Here is a 21,473-nt window from a genome sequence, read left to right as displayed (position 1 = left end):
ACTGCATGCTTTCTGGGAAGCCCGCATTCAGGCCCACCACCTCATGGCCCCCCAAAGACCCCCAAAGGCAATTTCCAGCCACTGAGCTGGTAATGACTCCTGAGTACCACTGAGTATGGCCCCAAAGCAAACAAAAGAGAAAAACCGTACATGGGACGTCTCTGACATCTACATTTAGCTCTGTATTTGTGTGTATACATAGAGACATGTCTCGGTATAAAACGAGAGAAAGGGCCGAGGTGATAGAACAAAGGAGAGGGTAGGGTATTGCCATGTAAGTGACTGATCCGGATCTGATTCCAGCATCCCATATGGTCCCCCAAGCATCACTAGGAGTGACTCCTGAGCACAAAGCCAGGAGATCCCCTGAGCATCGCCTTGTGTGGCCCCCATACAAAAATATAAAGAATGAGAGAGGGGGCTGGAGCAATAGCACAGTGGGTAGGGCATTTGCCTTGCACATGGCCGACCGGGGTTCGATTCCCAGCATCCCATATGGTCCCCTGAGTACCGCCAGGGGTGATTCCTGAGTGCAGAACCAGGAGTAAACCCTGTGCATCGCCAGGTGTGACCCAACAAAGCAAATAAAAAGGATAATTTAAAGAATGAGAGAAGTATGGGTGATCTTTATGTCCTGTTTCCCCTCTGGCTCTTTGGTTTGGTTTGGTTTGGTTTGGTTCTGGTTTTGGTTTTGGGGCCATAAAACCAAAGTGCTTGGAGATCACTCCTGGCAGGCACAAAGGACCATGTGGGTTGCCGGGGCTTGAACCCAGTCGGCAGCGTGTAAGACAAACACCCTACCTGCTGTATTATTGCTCCAGCTCCTTTCCTCTCCTTTTTGTTGATAACATATTTTCTGATTTTGTTAGAGTGATTATCACTTTTATATATAGAAAAAACTATAATTCCATAGATAAAAAAATCATATATAATCCCAGGGGAAGAAAATAACCTTCAACGGTGATAAGAAGTAAAGCCTATGTAGGAAAACATACTGTTGAAGGCTATTTTCCGCCAGTGGAAGCAGAGGGAATGCAGGAGTCAGGGAATTGAAAAAGGAAAAATCATGCTCAGTGATGCGGAAAAAATGAAGACTGGTCCTGGGACCTGCCCACAAATAGGAACGTGAGGGGCTGGAACGATAGCTCAGCGGGGAGGGCGTTGGCCTTGCATGCGGCCAACCCGGGTTCGATTCCCAGCATCCCATAGGGTCCCCCGAGCACCGCCAGGAGCGATTCCTGAGTGCAGAGCCAGGAGGAACCCCTATGCATCGCCGGGTGTGGCCAAAAAAAAAAACAAACAAATAAAAAAAAATAGAAACATGAAAGTTCAGTGAGTAGTTCAAAGAAAATGAAAATGCCTTCCAAAAGAAAGTCAAGTATGTGAATAAAAAAACTGACTGTAAATATATGTTTGTGTTTTGTCTCTGCAGCAGTTTGGCAAAATCCTAGATGTAGAAATAATCTTTAATGAACGTGGCTCCAAGGTAAGTTCCATCTCGGTATCAGGGATCCGGGGGTTCCTTTCAGTCTTATTTGAAACAGTAATCAAAACACTTAAGTTTGCCCCCAAAATGTCCCAGCTATCTAGTTTGGATTGTATTATCTCTCAGCATAGCTCCCACAGGGTCGAATTTTACCCTCCTAGGTAAATTGGGAGAGTTAAGGCGAAAAGTCTGAGGGAGAACACAGTGGTAAGGAAAATAGAATGTAAAAGCCACTATTTGGGGACAGACCTAAACTTGGCCCATGTGTTTGTTGTGATTGTTTGTAAAGAAGGGAGAGAGAACTGGGAGAAAAGAGGGAAAAGCTTTGAGCTTGTCGTTCTGAATTATCAGAATGATGCAGCTTTTTAAAAAAGCCGAACTGAGAAACGGCATGCTTAGAACTAATATTTTAATGATTCATTTGACTGGCTCTCTTTCTGCATAAAATTTGACAGGCTTAAATGCAGTGAGTAGTGACTCAGGAATCTTCTGTGAACTGATTTTCTTTTTTTGAAGTAGGAATAGGCGCGTTTCAAAATGCCGCCACTTCAGTGCCAAATTCAGTGAGTTGGCTGGGCCGAGGGAGATGTCTCAAAAGGCTGGAACAGATGACTTGCATGCAGGAGCTCGAATTTAATCCCTAGCTGCTAAGTGTGTCCCAAAATGGGAAAAAAAAAGAGAGAGAGAAAGAGAAAAGAGAGAAATAGTGAGTTGGGTTTTCTGCGTAGGAATAAAAGCAGTTGCCTACAATTTGGTACAGGTGTTCTCTTCTAAATGTGCTCTGTAAAACAAGAAAATTTTCATTAAGTTTTTATTTCCGGGGCCAGAGAGATAGTACAGCAGGCAGGGTACTTTCCTAGCACATGACCCATCGTCTCGTCCCGGCTGGTCCTCCGAGCCCCCCTAGGAATGGTCCCCGAACTCAGAGCCACAAGAAAGCCCTAAGAACTACCAAGTTTGTCTTAGTCCCCCCAAACAAAAATTTATAATAATAAATTTTAACTTCCCCTTGGCCAGGACTGTAACTCAGTGCGAGAGCAGTTGCCTCGCATGTGGGGGACCCTGGGTTCCATACCTGGCACTGCAAAAAATAAAAATAGCAAAACCCCTAATCATTTTTTATTTCAAATTCCCAGCCAACAGGATTTAGAATTATATTCACTAGAATAAGCAGTAATGTTCCAGCAACGAGGGTCATGATTGAAATGATGTCATGGACTAAAAAAGTGTTCTCTGAAAGCAATATTTGAAAGTTTTCTTCCTCCTCAGACGAATGAAACACCCCCCACAGACACAGCTCGTTCTGGCCAGGCATGCAGATGTTTGCCTAATGTTATGCAATCCTACTTGCATTTTCAGGCTTGATAAGTGAAATTTTGAATGAACTTTCATTTGGCCATCAACAGAGCTTTGAAAATATCTCATGGCTATGATTAAATCATTAAGATGAGATCTGTTAAAAAGCTTAATAAAACAAATAACTGAGTCGCTCTTTACATCCTTCCAAACTTGGAGAATCGGTGGCATACCTACAGTTATATATGCCTCCTGACTCTATCTGTGTGTGTATATATATTTATTATATTTTATATATAATGTCCTAAATATTATCCGCTTCCTTTATAAAATGGATCAACACTAAATGTTTTACTCTAACTATATTAATCATTGTTGATTATGAAGAGGTACTTTAGGCTCTAAACTTTCAGTTTTCAGTTAAAAAAAATAGATTAATATGCCTGTGCAGATTTTTTCTCCAGCACTTAATGTGGTAAGTATTTTTAAAATGAAATCTATTCAGCTGTATTGATGTCTCTAATTCACTCACAATGGATTTCCAGTTCTTTGTTGTGTAATTTCTTACATATTTTTGTGACTTTTTTAGATACAGGGTGGGGGAAAAAAGACAATTATTAGAGATGAGAACACATAAATGTAAAATAAATATGCAAAGGTTATTATTGACCTCACTGTTTATCTGAAGTAACAACAGTTTGAATGTGTTTGGTTTTAAACATAGCCTCTTAAAATAGTCTTAACTAGATTCTAAAAAGGGAAGCCCCATTATAATTTAATCAGGTATTGAAGACTTTTCCTCCTTACCATGAATATAATCTGATCACATTCTTGTGAAGCAAAGGAAATTGATCTTTCATAAGATCTTTTACTGATTTCAAGGATTTGCCTACTACCAGTTTTTTTTTTTAATTGACCCAGTCCAATTGCTTCTCCTCTTTTTTCATTTTAAGTTACAGTAAGGCTCCCTCTTTGGGAAATCCAAAAGCAAATGTTGCTTCTCCCGGCTTGATGCCGTGTCCTCACTGGGCCTGTTCTCTTGTGCTACTGAGGTGTAGCCAGACTGTGTCATAATTGGTAATTGTTCTTCAGTAAAGCACAGAAGTAGAGTTGCCCGGGATCTGCCTTCAGGAACTGATACAAAACCTGTCTTCATCCTTTACCCCTCACTGTTACCTAACGTTCTATGCCGGAACGTTCCCGGAGAACTGCCCTCAGAACACATGAGAGAGAGTCCAAACCTTGTTGCCTCTTCTGGAATCCACCTAAGATCAATTAATGAGCACTTTTCTTTTTGTGAATTGAGTTTCTCGGTTCTCTTATGTTGGGGTTGACTCCACATCACAGCATGTCTTGAGGGACCAGAGGAATGATAACATATGGTTCTATTGCACGGTTAAGAGCCGCTCCATCTCGGGGCCACAGTGATGGTATAGTGGGGAAGGTGCTTGCCTGGCATGAGGCCCACCTGGGTTCGATCCCCGGCATCCCATATGGCTCTCTGAGAAATGTCAGGAATAAACCCTGAGCACAGAGCCAGGAGTAAGCCCTGATCACTGACAGCTGTGGGGACCCTTCCCCAAGGCCCCCCCCCCAAAAAAAAAAGAGTTGCCCAGTCTGAGCAGAACACTTTGCTGTACAGAGATGAGTTTTATTGGTACTTTTTGGAGTGGCAGTTAAAAAATGGTCACAGAGTCATTGAGACAAGTGATACGTGTAAAACGTCATTTAACCTAAGGACTCCAAAACAAAATGAAACTCCTTATGTTTATAATGAGCCCCGGGTTCTAGAATATGCCCGCCTAAAAGAGGAAGTGGCCTGTCCCTCCCTTGACTGCTAAAAGTCTACATTTCTCCGAGCTTGGCTGGAGGGTAGAATTTCTGGTTCTTCACAAAGTAATTTTATTATTCCCTATTTTCCTTTTTATCTTCTTAAACCTTCATTTTCTGGATTTGACATACCTAATTGTACAGTGAATATATATATAGAGATATGTATATTCACACATTTATACATATATATGACTTACATGCACACATTTATTCTTAAATTAGTGCATGTGTTTTCCTTTAATCTCCTTCCTTATAGAAACATGAAGTCAGCTGTGTTTAATTTTCTGTGATTAGCTGAAACAAAAGACTGTTCCTTCAAGCAATTAGGATACATAATGAAAAAATGGTGCCTTTGCCAAATTAAAAAAAAATCAAAAAATAGGCTCAAATATCATCTAGAATATGATTCTACGGAGACATATCTTTCCTCGTTCTCTAAATCTCACCAGTCATGAGGAAACTTACTGTAGTGGCCCCTGGAGAGGCCCTGTGACTTAAAATGCTTGCCCTGGGCTGTGCCCAGTGTGTCAGCTGTGCCCTGAAGCGGGACGGCTCTGCCCTCCGCATCCCCAGTGACTAAGGGCGTCACTTGCCAACACCCATCTTCAGGAGGACCAGGTTCAGTTCCTCAGCACCACGTGGCCCACCCAAGCCCCTGAGCACAATCAGGTGTGCCCCAAGTAACAAGCGAACCCTGAAAAGCATCCGTGCTCAAGCAGTTCTGTTGCCAGTCTTCTGATAGACTCTTCGAATAAAATCTTCAGACACACCCATATAAAAATCATTTTTAAGGTGGGCCTCGAGTACAATGGGTAGGACCTTGGATGTGACTGGCCCAGATTTGATCGCTGGCTCTGCATTATGGTCTCCTGAGCCAGGAGTAGCCCCCCGAGCACTGCAAAAGAGACCCACCTGCTCCCGTCCCAAAAAAAAAAAATCATTTTAAATGTACAGCAAGAGATTTAATAAGAAGTAGAAAGGAAAAGCATAAAGTTTATTAGCAACAATGGCCGCAAGTAAATATTCTCATATTCTCATGCATGTCCAGGGATCTAACTCACGGCCTCTCGCACTTACCAGAACTCTGAAGGGGCCAAGTTTACGCTCTGCCTGCAGGGGGCGTGGAGTCTGTCCCCGGCGCCCCCACGGTCCCCTGAGCACAGAGCCAGAGTCGCTCCTGAGTACCCGCTGGGAGTGGCACAAAAATTAAAGCAAAAAGAGTTCAAGGAGCCAGGGGGATAGTCTTGCCCAAAGTGGAGGGCGCTTGCCTTGCACAAAGGCGACCCGGGTTCGATCCCTGGCAGCCCATATGGCGCCCTGAGCACTGCCAGGAGGAACCCCTGAGCATCACCAGGTGTGGCCCAAAAACTGGAAAGAAGGCTGGGGGGGGGGGGGATTGGGGGGAGAGAGAGAGAGACAGAGAGAGAGAGAGACTCACATAATCTCATATAACCCAGTACTCTCTGTGTGTGTGTGTGTGTGTGTGTGTGTGTGTATGTTGGGGCCATGCCGAGGGCTCTCTTCTGTGCTTGGACAACCATGCACTTGGCACTAGAATTAACCCCAGAGCTCCTGCATGCAAAGCCTGTGCTCAAGCACTTGAAGCCACCTGGTGCTTGGGGGTTGGTCCCTATAGTGCTCAGAGAAACTGGGGACCACTCCCTGTGATACCCAGCCAGCTGGGCCGATAGTTCAGTGCTAGGGCCTGAGGATGCAGTGCTGGGAGACCATGCGGTGGCAGGGGTCAGGGCTCAGTCATGGTCCCTAACCCCTGTTCCAGCGTCACCCGTGCCAGGGGGAGAACAGAGCCAGGGCCGCCCTATGGCGCTGGCCCAGGGCTGCCGGCCTGATGGGTCAGTGTCCAGCTCAGCACCGCTCAGGGCCCCCAGCGCCAGGCTGAGCAGTGTTCGGGGGCTCCGGCAGCACCAGTGACCTAACTCAGAGCCGCCCACATGCCAGGCATGTCACCTGCCTCTTGGCTCTTCCAGCCCAGCCCCCTGCCCAGTGCTGCTGTGTCCCTTTGTCCTTGCTGGAGACGCTTCGTGAGAACTCTCTGCTTTTGAAATGTGACCCATTGTTGAACACTGGAAACGTTCCAAAATCTTGTCACCCAGCCCCAGTGAAAATGATCACGCCTTTCATTTTAAACAAATATATATTTGATATTTTTAATATATAAATTTATATTTATATATAAGCATCGACAGGATTCATATTTTTCATCACCTCTTGCCAAAGTCCTTTTGGTTGGGTTGTCACTTGGAGAGTTGTCACCAAAATACTGAATTTGTAGGTGCCTTCTCCCCTCCTCAGACAGGACCGTTTGTTAAAGCCCTTCCAGGACACGGACTAGAGCACCGTAACATTCTCTGACATCACGAGGAATTGTTTTGTTTGTTTTTGGGTGGGGGGGGCCCACACCTGGCGATCCTGGCTCTGCACTCAGGAATCAGTCCTGGTGGTGCTTGGGGGACCATAGGGGATGCCAGGGGTCGAACCCGGGTCAGCCAGTGCCAGGCAAACGCCCTACCCACTGTACTATCTGGCCCCATCTAGGAAATTTTTAGCTTATGTTTTCTCTTTAGACTTCTCCCAGGAGGATTTCTGAATGATGGAAATCTGGATTTGAATTAGGCTTAAGTTTCAACATGTCAGGGAAGATGAAACCTCTGTCCCCATTCCGTAGACGCAAGAAACGTGCTGCAATTTCTTGCCTAGTTCTCTGGCTTTTGATTTCAGACGGGCAGTTATTTCTTTCAAAGTCACCTTTGAAATTATACTAAGTAAGCCTTTGTAAAATTTGACAGGTAACCACTGCTGAGGTGAAATGTTTCTCATTGTATTCAAGTAATTAACTGTGCGTAGATTCCCTGAGGGCTTCATTTCTTTTCTTTTGTTACCATTTTATGGACTTTATTTTTATTTTTGTTTTTTGTTTTTGTTTTTGTTTTTGTTTTTTAATTTCTGTGTTCTGGCCATACCCAGGAGAACCGTCTGCTTTTGATTTCTCCCTTAAAAGTTACATGGTAAATTTTCTTTCTCATTTTTCTGAGATGGAAAACATTTATAAAGATTAGACAAATTTAAAAAATAAAAAGTATCGTTCCAATGCTCATTCCTATTGCTTGTTATTTACTATTGTCTGAGGCCAGACTAAAAAGGTAATAGTTACTCGGCTCCTTTCCACCCTCAGAAATAAATGAATGTCAGAGCAGGTGATGAAACATGGTAGAAATTGTAGCCAAAGTTGTCCGTCTGATAAATGGACCCTTCCTCAGTTTCCAAAAGAACACTTTGATAACTGCATTGTGACTGCCACCACAGTGGGTGTGAGGTCAGGGGGCTCAGGTAACAGTGCCTGGGTTCAGTGGAAGCTTCCAGACCTGCCCTTCAGTCCAGAAAGTTCCTTACCGAGTTAACAGGGGGGGGGGGGGGGGGGGGGTAGGTCCAAATCGAGGCGTGTCTCAGGGTCAACAGCACACTTGTCCCAAAGACCGAGCCCCAGCAAACAAAACGTTACACATGTTTTCACACAGATGTCCTGCAGAAATGGTATTATATTGTATGCATTGGGCTCAATCAAATCTAATACTAAAATTCAGTTGGGTTTCTACTTTTTTGTGTCTGTTTTTGCTCTGGGGACCACACCGGGCTTTGCGCCCTGGGCTTACTCTTGCTTGGTTCTGTGCTCAGGGGGTCCCTCCTGGTGGAGCTTGGGGGACCATATGACGTCCCAAGGATTGACCCCAGATTTGGTTTGCTTTTGGGGTCACTCCTGGCAGTGCTCAAGGGACCAGATGGGGTGCCAGGGATTGAATCTGGCTTGACTGTGCGTAAAGCAAGTGCCTTAAATGCTGTACTGTCTCTCTGGCCCTGGGATTAAATCTTGGTTTTACTTTGTAGTCATTCAGACTTTTTATTATCTTCCTGTTCGGTACATTATCTGACCGTTTTAAAGCTCTTGTAAGGAAAACATGTCCAGTTTTTAGACTGTTTCACTTCATTTTTTTCCCAAAGTAAGAAGTTAGAATTTCTAAGCTCCATGTAAATTAAATTTCTAAGGGTGAAGAGGTAATTAAAACAAAATTTCATGTACATATTTTCCTATTAATGATGTAATAAACCTAGATAGCCTGTGAATATTTTTATCCTGGTACAGTTTCAAAAATTCTAAAATTAAAGAACCCAGTGCATGCTAAAATATTTTGAGCTTTGAGTTAATATTTCTGAAACTAAATTATGAACAGTACTCTAAAAAAAAAGCACACTGATTATATTCTCACCTTGAGGCCTATATTATTTTTCTGTTGCTTCTGCAGACTATTAAAATTTTGGTGGCCTAATACCACAGAAAGGTGTCGTCTTTTAGTTCCAGAGCTCAGGAATCTGAAGTGGGTCTCCCAAGGCCGAATCAGCCTGTCCAGGAACTGTGTTCCTTCAGGATGTGCTAAAGGCGAGTCCACTTGCTGGCCTTGGCCAGCTTCTAAGAGGCTGCCCTTGTTCCTCGGCCTGCCGCCTGCTTCAGTCTGTGGAACCAGATCTAGGCCTATGGCTGCATTTCCCTTCTGACCACCTCCTTCCCCCTCCTCCCCTGCTTAGCACCCCTGTAATCCCGGCTGATCTCCCTAGCTCAAGATCATGGATGTAATCACATCTGCAAAATCCCCTTTGCCATGTAAGGTGTTGGATTCGCAGGTTCCAGAGACAGGACGGGACAGCTTGGGGCAGGAGTCGGGGGCTTATTCTGGTCTGCCACAAGCCTAATCAGCCCCAAAGAAAAAGGGGGAAAGTCCTCTTTCCTCTAGGTTTCTTATCAAGAGGCCCCTCATCATCGTAAAGACCTTCTTCCTCCTAGAGACACTCACGCAGGTTGCTTCTAGCTCGCTGCGTATTTCTTTCGTAGAGTTAGCACTTTTTATTGAACACTTTTGGAGCACTTGGAAGTGAAATTTGCTCTAAAATGTTAATCACTGGGGCTGGAGCAACAGCACAGCAGATAGGGCGTTTGCCTTGCACGCAGCCGATCCGGGTTCGATTTCCAGCATCCCATTAGGTCCCCAGGGCTGGAGCGATAGCACAGCGGGTAGGGCGTTTGCCTTACAAGCAGCCAACATGGCCGACCCGAGTTCGATTCCTCCGCCCCTCTCGGAGAGCCCGGCAAGCTACCGAGAGTATTCGATATGCCAGACACAGTAACAACAAAGTCTCCAATGGAGACGTTACTGGGCCCGCTCGAGCAAATCGACGATCAACGGGAGGGCCTTTACCTTTTACCTTTTATTTGGTCCCCTGAGCATCGCCAGGAGTAATTCCTGAGTGCAGAGCCATGATTAACACCTGAACATCGCCGGGTGTGACCCAAAAAAGAACAACAACAACTAAATAATTTTTAAAAAATAATAAAATAAAATGTTAATCATTGTGAAGACGGTACATTAATACTGTGGGCAATAATACTGTCTCTTGCTAACTGTAGTAACCCATGACCTCACCCGGACTTCTTTCTATGTAGTGATGGTACCCAGATATTCTGTCAGCACCATGAAAGGAAAGCCACAGAACACACGTAGCAATTGGATTTGAGAAAGAGAAAAAAAGAAAAGAAAACCATCAGAAGGACTTGAGGATTAATGTAGTTGAGCAAATGGAATGCTGACTTGACATTTTAAAGTTTAATTTCTAATTTTGTCACCTTTATCTGTGGGGAGAAGCGACAAGGGACGAAAAAGGCCTTATTGGTTTATGGGTACTTAGCAACACTATTCCTCAGTTTCTTTCTTTTCAAAATCAGTGAACAGAGCTGTCCTTTCCATCCCGTGGTTGCTTTTCAAAAACAAGCATTTAAAAAAATAATTCCATATGTGAGTATGGAGTTACAGTTACCATCCTAAAATTTAAAGCCCAGGTATCAGTGTCTATGGATCCTGTTATTAAACTGTAATTTATTCGTTTTAACCCAAGGCAGGAAATGTAAGAAGTATAAAGACATTTGAATATAGATCACAGTACTTCTAGAATGTGATAGAAACCTTATCACTACCTTTGACCTTTCTTTAAAGGTCAGCCAAACTGGCTTTCTATCTTCTACAGATACTATTATAGATGGCAAGGGGGATGGTTAGTAATTTGTCCTTGGATGACTTGAGTAGGTTGTCAAAACAGCTATGACATGTTGGTCCCAAAATTTGTTTCCAAAAATGTGTTCCCTTGATATTTTTAACACATTTGTACATGTTAGCAGAACATTGACTAAAATCGCCTACAGTATTTCATCTTAAGTGACATAAATTTTAAATTTCCTATCTATTTAAGATTAGCTCTTCATAGAGTATTTATGCTGTTGTCCAAATTGATGATAGAGATGGTCCATGGGCATCCAGCCATATATTCATTAAGAGTAATCAGATCCTTTGGGGCTGGAGCTATAGCACAGCGGGTGGGGTGTTTGCCTTGCACGCAGCTGGCCTGGGTTCGATTCCCAGCATCCCATATGGTCCCCCGAGCACCTCCAGGAGTAATTCCTGAGTGCATGAGCCAGGAATAACCCCTGTGCATCGCCGGGTGTGACCCAAAAAGCAAAAAAATAAAAAATAAATTAAAAAAAAAAAGAGTAATCAGATCCTTTGAAATCATGGGGTTTCTTCCATAGTATCTTCTGATTGAGCAATGCATACTGCTAACCATCTCAATAACATGTTTTTTTTACATATAGGAGAATTCTGATATTAGCAAAGTAGAACTTGAATGAAAATAAAGGATTCAGATTATTCGAAGAATTCTAAAGGGGCGTTTTTGTTGCTGGGAAGTGACATCTTTCCCAGAAAATCATAAGAATTTCCCATTTTACAGATGTAAATGAGTTAAGAAAACTTAATCATTACAGAGTGGAAAGTTAAAAGGACAAAGCACCTGGAAGAAAGCTGATAATAAGCTTTACGAAATAGTCGTAGAAGTATACCAGAACCTACTTAGGTCCTTTTGAAATTGCTAGCATGCGTATCCCCCAAAGAGTTTTGTCAGATAAATTGTGAACATAAATGCAAAACGGGCTCCCCGTGGTCTCTGCTTTGTCTGTATAGGGGTTCAAAACCCATCTTTTTAGGGCAGCATCAGTGCACAAATACACTAATCTCAGCTCCAACTCAGTAGCAATCAGTCATCCTGCTATCTTCTGCTCTTCTTTTCCTGTTGAATAAGTGTTCGGCTAATGTTACTAACATAGATCTCATTTTTATTGCAGTTAACTATGTATTTTTCCCTCCAGATGGAAAATTATTCATGTTTAGAAAAGTAGGCACCAACAAATAATGTAGATAAACAGTGTTCTGACATCCATGTTTCAGAATTTGTTCATTTCTGACCACGGTTTTTAACATAAGAGTCGACGTGGTTGTTTTAAATCGGTATTGAAGAAGAATCATAATTGACTGGGCCACTGCTCAGTGACGTTTTTGTTTAGGTGACATAAGTTTCTTCCTCTTCTACACCAAGTACCTACAGAATTATATACATGAAGTAACTGCCTTGTATTAGCCTGTCCTCAAAAGAATTAATAGTAATGCCCACAAAAGATAGGGACTGAAATAATTAGACCACCTTTTTTTGGGGGGAAAAAAGGGTCATTTGAGGGCCAGAGCAATAATACAGTGGGTAGGGCATTTGCCTTGCACAGAGCAGACCTGAGTTTGATCCCCAGCATCCCATATGGTCCCCCAAGCACCATCAGGAATAATTTCTGAGTGTAGAGCCAGGAATAACCCCTGAGTATCACCAGATGTGACCCAACGAGGAAAAAAAAATCATCCTATAATAATCGTGCCTAAGTATCAAGTTTTATGTTTAACTTACTGGGAAATCAAAGATCTAGGATGTCAAAACTCCATTTAATTATTTAAGGGTTACCTGAAGGGCCGTGTATCTTCACAGCATAATTGAGAGACGGTAAAACATTAAAGACCGTGCTCAGATTCTTGGTTGAATAATTTAACCTGAGTAACTCTCTACCTTAATTTTGGTCTGGCCTCACATTGCTTTTTTTTTTTTCCGTTTTATTTTACTATTGTTATCAGTGTCGTTAATCAAATTCTGATTCTCATTATCACCACCTACTACTCTAGCTCCTTATTTATTGGATCGGTCTCCCTTTCCGAAATGTGCATGAACCGAAACTCTGATGGGGGCGGGCAGGGGGGAGTACTGCTGAGTTGTTGCTGATGTCGGTTTCATACTGTGATGATTTTTTTTTTCTCTTATTTTTCAAGAGACCAGTATTGCAATATAACGATGTGCATGTTTTCCCCCCTTCTCCGGCTGCATGCAGGGATTCGGGTTCGTAACTTTCGAGAATAGTGCTGATGCAGACAGGGCCAGGGAGAAATTGCACGGCACCGTGGTAGAGGGCCGTAAAATCGAGGTGCATGTCTTCAATAATTCAATTTCTGGTTTACATTTTCTTTTATTATTATTATTATTATTATTATTTCTCTCTTCTGTATGTTGCCTCACTGACTTCCCATCTGGAACCCTGTCCTGTTCTTGTGTGCGCTGGCGTGTCTGTGCGTTTGTGTCTCCGTCCTCCTTCCTTCTTGGCACTCACCGTGTCGCAAAGTTAACCCTTCGATCCTCCTTCCGTTTTTTTTTTTTTTTTTGGTGGGGGGAGTGGGGGCGTATGTTGTCTGGGGGATTTTTTTGATGTTGACCGACCTGGGTGAATGTGTATGTTGATTTGTTTCTCGTTTACTTTTTTTTTTTCCTCCTTCAACGTGTTCATCCTTCTGCTCTCTTGATTTTTCTCCCCCCCCCCCCCCCACCTTTGCTTCAGTTTGCCAGACTCTGAATTCCCGTGGTCAGGCCAAAATTAAACGAACTTGAAAACCTGTCTGAAAACTGTCCGGTTTATAGCATTGTGTCCCGTTAAGGAGCAAGCCAGTCTCCCCCCACCGCCCCCCTCTCTCTCTCTTGGGAGGCCAGTTCACCTCCACATGGGGTGTGATAAGCCAGGAATCCGTCAGAGGTGGTAGCGGGGAGGGAGGGGGAAAAAAAATCCCATCCCTGTGATGTTAAGATGCTGAGTATCAAGAACTTCAGCTACTGCTCCGGAGCAATGGATGGTACAGCAGGGAGGGCGTTTGCCTTGCTGACCTGGGTTCAATCCCCCGGCGTCCCATAGGGTCCCCCGAGCACCGCCAGGAGGAATTCCTGAGCGCAGAGCCAGGAGGAACCCCTGAGCATCGCTGGGTGTGACCCAAAAAGCAAAAAAAGCAAGAAAAAAAAAAGAACTTCAGTTATTGGCAGAAGTTCTCCAGAGGGGTTGGCGGGCAGGCTGGAATAACTGGTGGGGGGCGGGGGGTGAGTTGGGCAACCCATCTCAGACTGCAGTGAAGGTTAACTGGCTCCTTTCCCGGTTTCTCTCTTTTTTTTTTAAGTATTCCATATGAAAGCCACCATTTTGAGTAAGATGTCTGCATATTTTTTTTGCTTTCCCCCCTCCCTTTTCAATGGTATAGCATTTAGGGCCCCCTCACTCGGCCCCCCCTCTTTCCATGGTAACTATGCCCCGTGCTGGTGATGGTGCCCGATGGCGGTAAGTGAAGTCAAAGACACTCGAGAAGACACTTTTTTTTTTTCCATTTTTTTTTAAATGTGATTACAAAACAATGAAATAAGAAAGGAAAAAATAAAGTCCATCTGCCATCTCACATTAATGCGACAAAAATGTGACTTGACTTGCTGCTACCCCTCCCCTCCCCTCCCCTCCCCTCCCCGCTCCCCTCCCCCCTCACCCCCTTTTCTTTTCTCTGCTGTGGAGTCTTGCGGCCTGGACTTTGGATGTACCGATTGTTTTGTAAACGCCTGAGCTGTTTGATGACTGATGGTGTCCTGGTGATTTTTGCCCGCTGCACATCTTACTCAGAGTTTCTGAACCCCTCTTTGGCTGGTTTTATTAATGCATCTCCTACCCGCCCCCCCAAATCCCTTCCCCCTGCGCTCTCCCTCCGTGACTATAGCTCTCCTTCCTGCCTGTGACCCCCCCCACTCCCTCCCACAGTCCCCAAGTTCTGGTCCCTTCCTTTCCCCTGCCTCACCCACCCACCCACCCACCCATCCCCTCTCTGTTTTATGCCCCCGGTTGGTCTCTCTGGCTGATGGGTCCTTTCTGATTGGTTCTGGCCATTTTTTTTTTCTCCTTTTCCCCCCTGCCCTTGGCTTGCATTCTGCTCCAACGTTAAAAGCTCTGTGCCAGTCTCATCCCTGTCGTGAGCCTCCCTGCTCTTCCTTCTCTCCTCCTTCTCTCTAAACCTGTGTTGTTGTTGTTGTTGTTGTTTTTTCCTTTTCTTTGTGTGTGCGTGTGTGTTTTTAGCTGCATGCTCTCAGTCTCATCATTGTTGTATCCCGTTTTGTTTTGGTTTTTTTTGTTTGTTTTCTTTTTTCAATGTGAAATGTATATGATATTATTTGGCGGCGCAAACTAGAGTTAAACTGGAGTTTCCCCCTCTTGTCCTCACAAAACGAGCACTCTGCCCATTTTCACTGACGCATTCGGATATTTTTATTCCAAACCTCCCAAATATCAGTCTTTGCTTTACACAAATTGATCACTGTACAGATTTTGGCAATAAGGTATTTTCCATGAAGCAAAATGAGACATAATTCTACTTTGTATTATTATTATTTTTTTCAAACGGGCCTTTTTTTTTTTCAGTCCCTGACCGTACAGTAAATGTAATCAAATTATATGATAAAACTGGCCCCTCCTTGCACATCCTTTGTGGTTGGTTTGACCGAAGCCCACGGAACCATTGCTTCTTGTGCCTTTTCTTCATCCCTGTCAAATGCAGAGTGCTTTAAATGATCTACTACAGACTGGAGAGTCTCATAAAATAAAAGAAATAATAAGTTTTGGTTTGGACATTTTCTTCCCAGTTATTTTAAGGGCCCAATTTAAAGGCCTGGGAAAAAAATGATTTCAGAAATTAAATGGGCCGCATAATCTGACAAATTCAGAGTCGTCTCAAAGACTGTCAGTGTGGGATTCTAAATTCCTCTATGTGTTTGCTTCTGAACAGAAAAATCTTACACAAACCAAAAAAAAAAAAATACCAAACATTGTAACAGGTGAAATATACCAATATATATTTCTTCCTCGAAATCGATTTCCTGACCCATGTGCTGAAACTGTTTTATCAGTGAACTTCAGAGTTCATGTGGTTTCCAACCTACACATCCCATAGTTTCCTTAAATGCTGAGATTTCTCAGTTTAAGAGAGATTCAAAGAACATGCACATATGTTTTTATTCTTTGAAGTCATGGTAGGTAACAGAGCCCAATTTTTTCGTTTGAAGACCAAGAAACTTCAGTTTACTCTTGTTGGCCTCATGTAACAAGCACTTTGATTAAAATACTATCTATTGATATTTTAACATTGCTAGATTAATTATGTAAATCAGTGCTTTCTGAAATTTACCTGTTAAACTGAATACTGTGTGACTAGCTGGAAAAAAGCCCCGTTCCCTAATGTGATCTCCTCTCCTGCCCCTTTCTACTGCATTTCTAGGTGAATAACGCGACAGCACGTGTAATGACCAATAAGAAGATGGTCACACCCTATGCAAATGGTAAGAGATTATAAACCATCTTCAAAAGGAAATCATTGTGTGTCAATCTATGAACTATATATAATGTATATAAACTATATATAAAATTCAAAGAATCAGGCTGGAGCCATAGTACAGTGGGTAGGGTGTTTGCCTTGCACATGGCTGACCCAAGTTCAATCTCCGGCATCCCATATGGTCCCCCAGGCACTGCCAGGAGTAATTCCTGAGCACAGAGCCAGGAGTAGCCCCGGCCCTGAGCATCAGTGGGTTTGACCCAAAAAGCACTGTCACTGTCACTGTCCTCCCATTGTTCATCGATTTGCTCGAGCGGGCCCAGTAACATTGTGAGACTTGTTACTATGTTTGGTCTATCGAATAAGCCAGGGGGAGCTTGCCAGGCTTTGCCGTGCGGGCGAGATACTCTCGGTAGCTTGCTGGGCTCTCCGAGAGGGGCGGAGAAATTGAACCCAGGTCGGCTGGGCTGGCCTTGTGCAAGGCAAACGCCCTACCCGCTGTGCTATCGCTCCAAAGGATTTTATTTTATTGGTGGCGGTGGAGGCGGGCAGAGGGGAGGGTTGGTCTGCTCTGGGCCCTGCTCTGGGTTCCTTTGTACTCATTCGACCATGCAGTGCCAGGATGTGAACCCAGGCCTCAGGCATGCAAAGCCTGCTCAAAGCCCTTGGGAGCTGCCTCTCTGACCCGGAAGTATTTTATTGTAATAAATGAACTGTTTCCCTGAAATTGTTTTTCAGTTACTGAGGTATTCTGATCTCAGTAAAGTGCATCTTGCACTTAGTTAGGAGCTTATCATTCGAGATTCCCTGTTACCCCAGGGTGGGTCCCAAGAGGGTGCCTCTTGACATGTGGACACTCTTCATCGTAGGTTACTGCCCCCCAGCTACTGACCAACTTTCACCTTGACCCCTGATCCCTACCCATGGGTGCATGAGGAGAATTCCTCTTTTTTCCCCCCTTTGTTTTGTTTTTATTTTATTTATTTATTCTTTTTGGGTCATACCCAGCAAATGCTCAGGGTCTGCTTCTGGCTCTGCACTCAGGAATTACTCCTGGCAGTGCTTGGGGGACCATACGGGATGCCGGGGATCGAACCCGGGTCAGTTGCGTGCAAGGCAGATATTCTACCTGCTGTCCCGTCGTTCAGGCCCCAAGGAGAATAATTCTAGAGCCCTCACTCCTTTTAAAGGTGCCGTTGGTTTTCACATAGTGGGTGTTAGGTTTCTCACTGGGAGGGAGTTTTCTTTTGAGATGTCATCTGACGCAAACAGAACTTGAATAGCAGTTGTCCGAATAAGTCTAGCTGTGTGATTTCTAAATGAAACAAAATAGAATTTGAAGCTGCGGTCCACCAGGGGTTCCGTCCTCAGTTCTGCCAGGCCAGCTTAGGAGGGAAAACCAGGAAGCTGAAGGGGCCTGAGGCTCCAGTTTTACTCCTGCTGAGTGGCCAGCCCTCCGTGCCCTGTTGTATCTCACAGGTGCTGCAGGGCATTTTTACCTAGATTAAAGGGCAAGTTTCTAGGGCCAGGTGGCAGGTGCATGCCTTGTATGCCTGAGGACTGGATTCAGTCCCATCCCCACTCCCACACACAGAGAACAGTGAGTTTTTGCTGGCTTTTACATTAGACCCTACTGATGGAGCATGGCCGGATACGTTGGTACAATATTGAGTATATCCCATAAACTCTGCAATGGACTATTTAACCTCGCCTCAGAGATGATTTAAACTGGCCTAACTTGCGTTTTCCTTACGCATTTTATCACTGGGATACCGTTGGTACCACCACCTCCCACTTACCTCTCATTTTCTTTTGATTACGGCGGGGGGGGGGCGGGGAAGCCTGAAATTTTGATCAAAAACCCAATACAAACAAAGTCAGGAGAGACAGTCTGTCAGATTTCCTTTAGAGCTTGGGAAATGGTGCAAGAGTAGCAAGAGTCACAGACATGCACTCAGGAGACAGACTCGCCTGGGTCTGACTCTTCTCTTCATAAAACTGTGTGACCATGGGCCAGTTTCATAACCTATCTGATTCTGTTTTCATCTCTGTCAGTTCACCGCCATGGTATTTTGACACTAGAAAGTTCTAGAAGTCTCAAAACCACAACTCTCTGAGCTTATTTAGGAAATGAGGCCCAGAGTTGCATGGTACTTACTTAGTCATACACACACACACACACACACACACACACACACACACACACACACACACACCCGCCATGGAGTGCCTTTTCTTCTCTCTCTCTCTCTCTCTCTCTCTCTCTCTCTCTCTCTCTCTCTCTCTCTCATGTTTTTCTTTTCCTCCCCTTGGGTCACACCCGGTGATGCTCAGGGGTTCCTCCGGACTCTGCATTCAGGAATTGCTCCTGGCGGTCTCGGGGGACCATATGGGATGCTGGGAACCCAGATCAGCTGCATGCAAGGCAAACGCCCTCCTCACTGTGCTATTGCTCCAGCCCCTCTCTCTCTCAGTTTTATGGTGGTCAGGTTCCCCTAATGTCCATGAAAATACATCACCTTGTACGAAGCAGGGCATATTCAAAGTTTTATTGGCAGTATGCCTTTGTCTGCCCTGATTACCAAGAGGGAACACTTAAGTCATAGTTAATGGCCTTTCTAGGAAAGAAAAGGTTGTTTTTCAACTATGATTCTAAACTTAAGCTGATGGACCCCACTTTTAGAAAGCTGCTGCCACTGTGTCCAGGATTCTGGGGACCCGGTGATTCCTGCCGGAGTCACGGGCATCGCAGTTCAATTCGTGTGAGACAATAGATTGCAGGCTACACAACACGTGGGCTCGTAGAACTCCAATAGGCTGTGAACCAGATCGTGCCATATTTTTCCATAAAATCACAAAGAGGTGTTATCATATTATCAGAGTATCTCACCCACATGGCAAAGCCTGGCAAGCTACCCATGACGTAATCAATATGACAAATACAGTAACAAGAAGTCTCAAAATGGAGACGTTACTGGGCCCGCTCGAGCAAATCGATGAAGAACGGGAGAACAGTGACAGATCATATTATCATCTGTGAGCACATAAAATAATAAAAGAGGACTGGGTTAATTCAGAATAAATGGACTTTTCTCATATCTTTACAGCAGCCACTTAAATCTGATCATTGATGTGTGAGGTCTGGATTCTATACATGACACCTCCAAAAAAATTGTAATGCTAATAATAATAAATCTGATTTGTTTTTATTCATAAATATGTAGGGTAGGAATGGCTCAATGTGGTGAACTTAATAGAAAACTAGTCCCCTGAAAAGTCAGTTTTTCAGCAGAACCAACGATGTTTGCATACATATTTGGAAGAAATATATACCTATATAAGTCTTGAATATATAAAAATTCAAGAAATAATATTGGTTAAAATTTTCATAAGGAGTTCTACTCTTTGTCTGTCACACTGTCCTCCCGTTGTTCATCCATTTGCTCGAGCAGGCCCAGTAACGTCTCCATTGTGAGACTTGTTACTGTGTTTGGCATATCGAATACATCACAGGGAGCTTGCCAGGTTTTGCCGTGCAGGTGAGATACCCTCGGTAGCTTGCCAGGCTCTCTTGAGAGTGGTGGAGGAATCGAACCCGGGTCAGCCAGGCTGGCCATGTGCAAGGCAAATGCCCTACCGCTGTGCTATCGCTCTACCCAGTCATATATCTTTTTTAAATAAAATTTTCTTAATTTATATTTCTGTTAAATAAGGGAATGAAAAGTGAAGGTTCATTACGAAACTGAAGTTAGGAGAAACAAAATTCATGACTATCGTGAGCGTTAGTATACGTGTAATGAAAAGGGTTGCTTAACTTCTGCACTTACTATAAAACAGGCACTCAGGTTGGGAGTTGACTAGAGTTTATTTGTTTATTTATTTATTTTTGCTTTGGGGGCCACACCCAGCGATGCTCAGGGGTCCCTCCTGGCTCTGCACTCAGGAATCACTCCTAGCGGTGCTCGATGGGATGCCTGGGAATTGGAATTGAACCTGGGTCGGCCACATGCAAGGCAAACGCCCTCCCCGCTGAACTATCGCTCCGGCCCCTGACAATTTTTTTTTACAACGTTTGTCTGTCTCGTTGACATGGTTACTCCATGAAATCCCAGTGAAAGTGGATTTCCGTCTACCTGGAATGCCATCAGCAGGATGCAGCCTGTCACGGAATGACAGCCAGGTCAAATCAGAATGCAGTCAGAGAAGTCAGTGGGGTCAGTATTAAGGTGATGGAGAAAGAGTACTGAGGTGGGATAAACAGGAGGGGGCATAGTCTAGCTCCCCTCCTGGTTTCTTACGTGGAATCTGGGTCAGCTACGGTGTTCTGAGAGACACCAGGCGAATTCCCAGGTTTATGTCTCTTTTTCTTTCCCACTCCCGTGCTTCGCCCGGAGGCCCTTATTATCTCTTCACTGTTGTCCGTGCTGCTTGGGAATTATCAGGTCTGGAAATGTCATCGCCCTCTCCTCGACCCGCCAGCTGACATTCTAAAGGGACGCTGATAACCGAGCAAAAAATAAACTCATCTGGGAGCGAGGCCGCCTTGGCGCCCTCCCGGGGAAGGGGGGCCCCCTCGCCCCGCCGTTCAGTGCTCCCTTTTCTCTTTCAGGTTGGAAATTAAGCCCAGTTGTCGGAGCGGTCTACGGCCCTGAGTTATACGCAGGTAGTATCTGAAGCCGCGGTTCTCGTGTGCTCCGTCGCGCTGTGACCGCGTCGGCTCTGGAGTCACCGTTTGTAATGTGTGTGTTTGTTTCTGATGCCTCAGCGTCCAGCTTCCAGGCGGATGTGTCCCTAGGCAACGAGGCGGCCGTGCCCCTGTCTGGAAGAGGAGGCATCAACACGTACATTCCTTTAATCAGTAAGTAGCCTACGTTGGCCTGCCATGGGTCTTGGCTGTCGCGAGTAAACGGGAGGGGGGAGGGGGGATGGGTGCTGATCTTCCCCCAAACCCCCCAGTCTAATAATGAACTGAAAGGAAGGAGAGAGAGAGAGAGAGAGAGAGAGAGAGAGAGAGAGAGATCGCACCGTCAAGGTCTGTCTGACCTGACTTGTGCTGGAATCTTTCAGATTCCAATCTGTGACCCAATAACAGCCCTCCCCCCCAAAAAAAGAAGCACTTTCAATACAGGACAATTGGTGAAAGAAATAAAGTAGAGAACCCTATTCCAAACTAAATACCGAGGTTGCCAAAGGTATGGGCTAGGCCGAGACCCTCTGAAGAAGGTTCTAGTCTGCATTTAGATGGT

General features: G+C 44.5%; 1 protein-coding gene across 12 annotated transcripts in view; it reads left to right on the top strand.

The window, feature by feature from the left end:
- The window catches only part of RBFOX2 (RNA binding fox-1 homolog 2), a 204,899-nt gene that overhangs the window by 166,616 nt on the left and 16,810 nt on the right, over positions 1-21,473 (top strand). For 7 of the 12 annotated variants that reach the window (XM_056137416.1, XM_056137427.1, XM_056137415.1 and 4 more), the window contains 5 exons: positions 1,433-1,486; positions 12,936-13,028; positions 16,171-16,231; positions 20,837-20,890; positions 20,993-21,087. In XM_056137416.1, coding sequence (XP_055993391.1) covers positions 1,433-1,486; positions 12,936-13,028; positions 16,171-16,231; positions 20,837-20,890; positions 20,993-21,087 — 357 coding nt within the window. The remainder of the gene's footprint in view (positions 1-1,432; positions 1,487-12,935; positions 13,029-16,170; positions 16,232-20,836; positions 20,891-20,992; positions 21,088-21,473) is intronic. The other 5 variants (XM_056137418.1, XM_056137417.1, XM_056137425.1 and 2 more) reach the window with 1 other exon arrangement.

The sequence above is a fragment of the Sorex fumeus genome, unplaced genomic scaffold (genome assembly GCF_029834395.1).
Source record: "Sorex fumeus unplaced genomic scaffold, SorFum_2.1 ptg000125l, whole genome shotgun sequence".
Taxonomy (NCBI): Eukaryota; Metazoa; Chordata; class Mammalia; order Eulipotyphla; family Soricidae; genus Sorex; species Sorex fumeus.
The sequence above is the reverse complement of the archived record's forward strand: the minus strand, read 5'-3'. Positions and strand labels throughout refer to the sequence as shown.